The sequence below is a fragment of the Rhagoletis pomonella genome, unplaced genomic scaffold (genome assembly GCF_013731165.1).
Source record: "Rhagoletis pomonella isolate Grant_MI unplaced genomic scaffold, Rhpom_1.0 Rhpom_scaffold_00007, whole genome shotgun sequence".
Taxonomy (NCBI): Eukaryota; Metazoa; Arthropoda; class Insecta; order Diptera; family Tephritidae; genus Rhagoletis; species Rhagoletis pomonella.
This window is the reverse complement of record NW_023458561.1, coordinates 55,779,122-55,788,641: the sequence shown is the minus strand read 5'-3', so window position 1 is coordinate 55,788,641 and position 9,520 is coordinate 55,779,122. Positions and strand designations below refer to the sequence as shown.

At 38.9% G+C, this 9,520-nt stretch overlaps 2 protein-coding genes across 2 annotated transcripts; one reads left to right on the top strand and one right to left on the bottom strand.

Annotated features, from left to right (window-relative positions):
* Positions 1–956: 956 nt before the first annotated feature.
* Positions 957–8,171, bottom strand: LOC118744023 (dynein regulatory complex subunit 2). The gene is made up of 6 exons (XM_036476782.1): positions 8,008–8,171; positions 7,668–7,920; positions 6,977–7,200; positions 3,423–3,815; positions 3,147–3,344; positions 957–1,536 (listed from the first exon to the last, which is right to left on the bottom strand). The coding sequence occupies exons 1-6, from the start codon at positions 8,140–8,142 to the stop codon at positions 1,093–1,095; spliced, it is 1,647 nt and encodes a 548-aa protein (XP_036332675.1). The 5' UTR covers positions 8,143–8,171; the 3' UTR covers positions 957–1,092.
* Positions 4,038–5,129, top strand: LOC118744024 (odorant-binding protein 59a). The gene is made up of 2 exons (XM_036476783.1): positions 4,038–4,823; positions 4,893–5,129. Exons 1-2 carry the CDS (start codon positions 4,038–4,040, stop codon positions 5,127–5,129), a joined length of 1,023 nt encoding a protein of 340 aa, XP_036332676.1.
* Positions 8,172–9,520: the final 1,349 nt, after the last annotated feature.

Here is a 9,520-nt window from a genome sequence, read left to right as displayed (position 1 = left end):
TCGTGACCGAAGGTTTCGGACCACCCAATGTAATACTATGTATCCACCACTGTTGGTTACGTGGCAGCAGTTGACGCATAACATCATCGTAAATGTGCTGACACCGCGCGCCGAGGATGGCTGGCTGTGATAACATCCATAACTGTGGGGTGGGTGCAACGCTACTCATGGATGGCGGCGCTTGGTGACATTTGAAATAATTTCTAAAAAAATATTCGCCATTTTTTTGTTTGGCGTTTTACAAAGCTGCCGCCAGTATCATCGTTGTTTGTGTTTTTGTAGTTTTGTTGCGTTGGAGATTTTTGACAAATGGTTTTCAACGTTTGACATGAATATATAATGAATAGTATCAACTAGTAGGGTGAGTGGCGACTGTTGAATACATAGTATGTACATAGACATGACATTGTTATTATTGTTCACTTTCAGGGCTTCCAGCTGTCTGTCGTCGCTATCAGTGGGCATTACTGTTGTACATGCATGCATATTTTGTTGAAATTGATTTGTTGGCTGTAATTTTTGTTTTATAATTTTCAATGACACAGCGTGTGAGCGACATTTTAACAGCAACAGAATAAAGCTGTCAAAGAATATGCCTGCCAGACGTGCCAGAGGAGCCTACAGATAAACAGCTGCATGCGCGATTGGCGCGACCTCAGCAGCCGCAGCTCCACTGCTATTTCCTGTATACAAAATTGAATTTTCGATTCTAAATCACAACAATAAATTTCGCGGCGCAACCTAACACATAAAAACAAATAGAACCGCAAACGCTCGCCTCTCCCCCCCCTCTACCACCCAATCACGCGCGCATTTCTCGCATTCAAGTTAATTTTTGCAATTTCAATCAATCATCGTCGCCAAATTTATGACAGCTCACATTCAGCTGAATATCAATGAACGGATATAAAAGGATAACAACGTTCCGATTGAATATTATTTTTAATTATCCGCTGTCGTCCGACAATTTATGTCACTTTAAACTTACACATAAATTTTATAACTTAAATGCTATGAAATTATTTATCCATTTTTGTCGACATAATTAATGGCATACCAGCTAGAAACAACTTTTTGAACGCAGAAAAAAGCTTACATCCGCACGAATGACTCAATTTTCGCCAATTTCGGCTTGCCGCGCAGCAGACGGGCCGTCCGCACGGTGCTGGTGAAATTTGCCTCAATGCACGCAGTGATGGGGCGTCTAACGCCGTGGCTGCTGCTGAAATTTCCCGAGGAGCGGCGTACCTCGGTAGCGCTGCGACATTTCGTTTGTCGCTGGTCGTCGTGTTTCACTAATTGCTGCACACGATCCACACGCATGCTGCTCGGTCGCTTGGCTAGATAGTCGTTGACGTGCAGATTGGAACCATTGCTGATATTCAAGTTGATTAGATGCTCCTGGAGCTGTGCTTTGAGTAGAGCATTTTCGTTTTCAAGCGATTTCTTCTGTCGCTTCATGCAGACGACATCAACGCGTGCATTGTTGACGCGACGCCAAAAATTTTCCATCAACATCCAATTGTCGAAAGTGTTCTGTGTTTGATGAAGAGAGGAATAATGAGTAAAAATATTTACATACATATGTGGACATAAATACAAAGAGTCAGGCTGCTGGAGCGTTCTGCAACAGGGAAACAATCAGATTAAGCATACATATATCTCCTACGAAATACTTCGAGAAAAACTTTCAGATGAAGTTTCCTTCTAGACATGGCCGCATTATGATAAGCCAAAGAGAGAAGAACTTCTCAAGAGGTTGAGGAATGCTACAGCCACGATAACAGGAGATTGGCCGATAGGCGAACATGCGTTTAAAATGGGCCTTCCATACAACCAACGGTGCCGTAGCTGTGATATTGAGCGAAGTAAGGAAGTTTTTGCAAGTGGCCAGCATTGGCACGAATAAGTTGCGATTTTTTCTATCCAAAATCTTAGGGAGATCTCCAAATTCGCTATTACTAGCGTAAATAGATTCATCGAAAAATCCAAATGGTTTGACGAAACCCAATCCCGGAAGCAGAAAAAAACCAAGAATCCCAGAGAAAGCGTATCATGTGTTTAGGTGATGCTTCTACCAACCAACCAATACCACACTAATTAAAGCCGTCTTCTTATTTCATCAGCGCTCTATATTCATTGAGCAAAGTGAATTTAGTGCGCGCATCAGGCCTTATATCCCTTCTCAAAATGAATTATGCCCGCAATCATTTTTCGGTTTCGGTCTGAACGTAGCAATACAGTGGACTGCGTAGTCGGAGTTGGATTGAGGAGTGTTGATTTTTTTGATAACTATTATTTTGAAATCACTATTCAACACTCAATCGACCGATTCATCCAAATTACCAAGTTCACTTTCGTGAGGAACCTCTTTTGATACCCGCTCCACTTCGCTGCACATCTGATACGATGAAGTAGGTAAAGGATTGGTTTGGAGCTGATACAGATGGTATTGTATTGTACTCTTCAAAGATTTTTAGTGAACATAGATTAAGCTGGTTGGGAGTGCCTTTATCTGATCGCGGTATTAGCTGAAGAAATCTTTTTTCCGGTACATCTTAAGGAATCGCTGCGCTGTAGCGGCAAAACATTTCTATGATAAGTCCTTCAAGGAAAGAGATAAACTTGAGATTAAACTGATCGGTTATTGAAGTGAAGTTCATGCCGTACGTTTGCCTTGATTATTGCCTTACTGATCCCATAAATTTGTTTAGAATGTCGAGTTGGTATCAATTTGATTAGCCTCATGCCAGCTCAGGGTATTGTTGTTCGAGGTTGGGACGGATTCAGTGGCAAGGTCTGACAACGCCGCCGCACAAAATTCTGGCGGTTGTAGTGATAAGACACATCACATAGGTCTGATTAGGTTTTACGCGGTGAGAGATCACAACTTTTTGACCGGCCATCGGAATCGACATCTACCGCCTGCAAAACTTCGGTCTTGGAAAGCAGCATTTTGCGTTAAAGGTAAGCAGTTAATAGTTCGTAGTGGTAACACAAATAACCAACGCCTATGGTCCTTATGATAATGGCTCTCAAAAATAAGCAAATACGAGTAAAAGCGTTAGCTTGGTGAAACGATTTTGTTATAATCACTTTCGTTAGATATAGATGTATAATAGAAAGAACTTAAAGCCTTTACTCACCTCATCCAAATGTTTAGGCGGTTGTTCTACATCCTTCGCCGCTTCCACTTCTTCAGAGCTTTGTGCCTCCTCAAACATCGGCTTGCTAAGCGGCGGCAAGCCTAAGGGAAGCAATTGCTCTCGTTCGGTTTCATGTTTGCGACAAATGAATGCCAATTGGAGTAAGGTTTCGCCCTCAGCAGCGATGCTTTTCAGATGCTGCAATCATGTCAAGTGAGTTTTAATACTGACTGCTACCCGCAAGCATTTAAGTTGTACGAGTATGTACCTACTTACCTTTAATGTATTGTAGCTCACAACACTCATTAGCTTAAAGCGCTCTTCGTCGGCTTTTTGTTCGGTTTCGAAATCAGCTTTAGACTTTTCTAAACGATGCTGTAGATCATCTCTAATCTTGACGAAGTATATAGTTTTCACTTCATTTCCATCTACTGTATCGGCATAGACTAATTTCAGATGGGCTAACTGATCGCTGGCTCGTTCAATTTCATAACAATGATCGCGTATAAGATTCGTGCTCTCCTCATCACGCTCCTTCAGATCTATGTACTCGGTGTAGAAGCTCTCTGTATGTTGCATATAACCGGAGAGCACATCTTGATATTCCTGCCACAGACGCTCGAGTTTCGTCTCACCACTTTGGGTGATATTCTCGATGTAGAGTTGCATCTATGGTGGAAGATTGACAGGCGTGAGATTAATATTTTTATACCTAATATAAAAAAAAAAAAATTCATTCGCAATTACAAATTGTTCTTCGCTGTCACATCAGCGATTGCATGCAGTTTTGATTGACAATCACAAAATATGAATGCATGCATACTTTACATAAGGCGTATAAAATACTATAAATAGCCAAAAATCGGTTGCAAAGTATCAAGTGAGGTGATCATGTCGAGGCAATCGTTGGCGTGCGCATCTGGTCGTGTCTGTGTTTCAGTGTTACTCCTAATCTCCTCCTGCGACTCGTTGAAGTGCCGCACAGACGATGGTCCCTCTGAGTCTGAGTTAAAACGTATTACGCGCAGTTGTATGCGCAAGATCGGCGAAAAAATGTATCCCAACAATGGAGGATCAACGGGTTTCTACAACAATAATAACAACAACAACAACAACAAGCACTATGGACCCTTGCATCAATCGAATTTTGGTACGCAGTACAAAAGTAATTCGCGTTACGACTATAATTATGATTACGATGATGACGATAATTATAATGGCAATAACAATAATAATTACAACAACAACAATAATAATAACAACAACTATAATAACAATGGAAATTATGATCGCGATCATGGCAATCGGAATCGTGAACGCCAACAAAATAATCAAAATAATCGCGCCGACAACAACAACAATAGATCTGCATCATCGTCTTCCTCATCCACAGGCAAAAATAATGGCGGCCGCTATGAGCATGGTAATAGTAATGGCAATAGCCATGCTAATGGTGGCGGAGGCGGCGGAAATGGTGGCGGCAATGGCAACTCTAACAATGGTGGTCGCAATTCTGGCAGCAGTGGTAGTGGTGGTGGTGGTGGTGGCGGCAACAGTCAAAGAGGTCAATCGCAGAATAATTTCAATAAAAACAACAACAACCATAATCAAGGTTCCAACAACGACACCGCAGATGCTGCCTGTGTGGTGCATTGTTTCTTCGAAGAAATGAACATGGTAGCTATTCCTAGTTACGCTGGCGTTCAACGTCAGGACCGAATTAACGTTACCTTTTTACATTTTTAGCTTAATTCGGACGACTATCCGGATCGCTATAAGGTACAATATGGTCTCACACGTGAGTTGCGCGATCGCGAGCTACGCAATTTTTATACAGACACCATACAGGACTGCTTTCATTATCTGGAATCACAGCGTCGACGTGACAAGTGTCACTACTCGCGTGATCTCGTACACTGCATGAGTGAATATGCGAAGGTGAATTGTGATGATTGGCAGGAATTCAGCGTGGTTTTCAATTGAAGTAGTTACTTACATACATACATATTTATGTACGTGAATTTTTTATGCATGTACGAGGTAAGACACCACAAAAGTTTTTATGCACCGCAAAGCTATAAAAAGAATTTAGCATTTCAAAATCCAACTGTATTTTCATTAAACCAACAAAAAACTGTCAGCAAAACAGTGGATAAAGGTCGTGATCAGCAAATAAAAATGCACTAGATGGGCGGCGGCATGCTTTCTTCTTTTTCTTCTTCTTATTTGGCGCTGTACCCGTCTAAGCGATTTTGTAAAAGTCCATCAAAGCATGCCAATCGTTTCTCTTCTGTACCAACTGACGCCAATTCGAATGACAAGGGAAGCTAATTTTTGGGCAGCATTTCAAGCTCTTTGCACTCACGGCATGCTTTCCAGAAAGCCCTTATTTCAACTATCCGATTTTCGTATTCCTATACCTATCATTTAAGGTTAAATCCTCTCTGGCCTTGGAGTGCTTGGAGTGCTGTCCTTGTTGAACAGAAAAATTTTCAACTGCTGTGGGTGCCCAGCTACTAAGAGAGTTAAATGAAGCAAGAGATATCTTAACCAGAGAGGCTACTCCCACAGTGCTAAGCCATTGCTCGAATTTCTTTTAATTTTTAGATTCTATTATTTTAAAAAGAAAAAAATTTATACAATTCAATTTAATTTTAATTTTTAGAAACTCATTTAATGTGTTTTTTTCTTTGATTAAATTTTTTTCTTTCTTAATGTTTAGGTGTTATTATTTAAAAAAATAGTATTTTTTTAAACAAAGTTTTTTTGGAACTTATTATTTTTTTAAGTCAATTTGTTTCCTTAAAGTTTTCTTTTAATTTTTAGATTTTTTAAAAAGATAAATATATTTTTAGTTTCCTTTAATTTTTTGTTTTTTTAATACAATTTGATTTTGGTTTGTAAATTTCTTTTTCCTTTAATTTTTAAATTATATTGTTTTAAAAAGTAAAATTATTTTTATTTAATTTTTAAGCAATATTTTTTTTTATTAAATTGTCTTATTTTCTGATTCAGTTGTTAGATTTTATTGGTTTTCAATGAAAAAAAAAAAAATAAATTCAATAGTCAGAAAGATGTGATTGCGAAGAGTTTTAGATGATGATAAGCAGCGGCTCGAAAGCTCTATCATAAAATAAGGCAGCAATCAAATGAGTTTTGGAGCAATGATGTTTCTTGCCGAGACGATGCAAAATGTGATATTTCAACAATCTAGGTAGAGAAAATTATTTATGGATATTTTTGGGGTATATTTAGGATGCTGTTTTGCGATATACTATTTGTTTTCTCACATTAGTCATTGTCTGCGAATTGTTGCGAATTTTATCAAAATTTTCGGTTGCTGAAATTCGGAAAGCTATTTTTTCCATCACCATGTAAAATATTTTTTATGAAAATGATTATGGAGGTTATGAACTCGCAGAAATAGGAAACCCAAAGTGCTGTATACTTTTGTTTAAGCCTACTGCGTAAACGTTTTTTTTTAAGAACAAGTATTGGAGTTTCTTTTTTTACAGTCATTTTTAGACAATCTAGGTGAACAAAATAATAAATAATTTAATATATGTATGTACATATTTCTGTAAAAAAGACCTGATATTTAAGGCATAAAGATTAATTTTAAAATATTCTACTTTAGGTGAGAATCTACTCATATTTTGACAGTTCAGATCAGCCAAGGCCAACGCTGGCATATTTCTGCCAGCGTATATTTCAGCTTCAAGTACTACACACTAAACGAATAGGAACTTTCACTGTAATACCATACTTGCAAGCTTAAGTTTTCCTCAGAGACGGAAGTAGAGTCGAAATAGTATAATTTATTATCGTACCTCACTCTTCAGATCATCCAAGTTCTGCAGATGCCTTTCTTCACGTTCAGCGGCTTGCCTATCGCCTTCATCTTCCAGCTGATACTTAACACACTCGAGTTCTTCCAAGGCACACTGTCTTTTTTCTTGAAAATCAATGTAGTCTCTCTCGTACTCATTTAATAGAGTTATTTTATTTTGCTCATAGTTGTCTTTCAAGAATTGCATACGCTGTTGTTGGAGACCTAAAATGCAAAAAAAGAGTGAGAAGAGTTAGAAGTTTATATTAAACAAAGGCATGCAATATCCTATTATCCTCTTTTCATTTGCCTATACTACAATTCTTTATTTCACTGTGATTTTTCTTAGAAGTCACAGTCGTACACCAAGAATGATAGAATACAAGATTGCGCCGATCAGAGAGGATTTTTGAGAATAACTTTTGTGTGACGTCACACTGGTGCAATTGCGAGAGAGAAATGCCAAAACGTGAGCAAGAATGGAAGAAGAAGAAAAAATGTTGCAAGGAAAACGTAAACAAATTGCACAAGTGTGACGTCATGCAAACCACGATTCTTTCAAATTCGTTAAGAGAGGAATAGCGGTCCGAGATCGGCGCAACCTTTGTATTCTCACAATCGTGGTGGTACACCATTTTTTCCTACATGCATTTGTATGTACATATATCTGCACTCTCTTAACTTTGTCCTACCAATCATTTTATTAACAATTTCCATATGCGATTGCTGCAGCGTCGAATACATATCCTCTGCTATATCGATATCGTTGAGCAATCGTTTAATAATACGGTCTTTGCGATCGAGTCGTTCTTGAAAGAATTTCTGCAACTCTTCAATTTCCTTGCGCAATTCCTGTACTTTCACTTGTCGCAAAATCGAACGCCATTCCTGATTGATTTTGGCCATATTCAGGCGACAAAAAGCCTCTTCACGTTTGAGTTTATTCTGTTGAGCAAATGAATATTTGAAGAAAAATAAAAATGAATTTCAATTGAATATACGTATGTATGTATGTATATTTTTCTAGAGTACCTTCATGAAGAGGGATATCAGTTGCACCTTGCGGCGCCGCGCCTCCTCCTCGATATCAGCGCGCATTTGCATATAACGCGCTCGCTCCTCCTCCGACATTTTGGCCAATTTGTTGGCTTTGCTCTTTTTGCCCATTTTTTTGTTTTAACTATTTTCCACTTATTTCTCACTATTTTATTCACACTATGTATTAGTTAAAAATTTTTAGAATGTGTTAATGTCTATTGATCTGTTGTCTGCAAGTATAAATGTTACTGCTCGGCCACTGACTATTCTTAGAGCGGCAATTGTTTATTACGGCAAAATAAAACGGCGCTAAATTGCTATGGATTTGCACTCTGTTGCTATAGTAATGCCAGCCAATTAAGGATTTTCATGGTAGCAGTGTTTGGATTTTTGTTATTATTACAGTTTCCTTACGTTGCCACCGAGATTGTCCATAGCAAATGTGAAACGAGTAATGTGTTTCGCTTCGACATTTTAATGAAATAAAAAAGTAGTAATTGCGATTACTTTCAATGCACTCACTGGACCTAAACATATTCTGAATATTCGCAGCCTGATCGTGTGCTTACAAGCGCGGCATGAGTTGGAAAGCAATTATCTGCTAACGACCGCTCAGTGATGGCGTTAGTTTGGCTTACTCTTTCCAAAAGTGAACGCAGCTGGTGAAATGTTAGGAGGAAAAATCTACCTGCTCCTGCTTCCCTACAACACCTTGGACTGCTCTTGATGTACTGCTAAACCTAGCGTCACTTAACATTTTCATCCGTGGGGAGGCTCTTAAGGTCTAGGGCTTGTCTGATATATTGTGGAGTGAGGCGGAAATTGCTGGATACAGAGATTTAGACTTTAATGTCCCTTCAATGCCGCGGAATAGTACGTCACCCTTAATTCCAATACAAAGCTGACGCAGGTTCAGGACCCAGAGTCTATTATATCGAAGCTGGCGGGGAAAATCTTGACTTGGAAAAGATAATGAGCTAATTTAATTCTTTGGAAAATATCAATCGGCAGTATATGGTAATGAGACTTTTGATCCTAGAATATTGGGCCACAACAAGTTATAACACTCCCACTATAGGTCATCGAAGGCATCGTCAGAAACTGGGCGTATGTTTGTAGGTTGAATGCAGGCAAAAATCATTTTGCTTCAATCTCATGTCAAGTTAGGTATTTGCTTTCATTGAGCAGATGGGATTGCAGACAACTTGTGGGATTGCCGACTGGTCATTTATTGTGGCACAACCACCTGACTGTGATCGACACACATGACAACTTCATTTTCTTCATGGAATTTTAATTTTTGACAGGGCGTTACGTGTTGAAGTTGGATGCAGAAGACGAAAAGAAAGAGAAAGGATAAAAAAGTGAAAGAGGAAACGAGAATAAACGTCAAAAATTACGCCGCGTTGATTTAAGGATAGCGCGCGCTTCGTTGATAGTGGAAAACGCAACGCTTAGCGCTACAATTTAGGGACGGCAGTAGGCGACTGAATACTTATTCGATTTC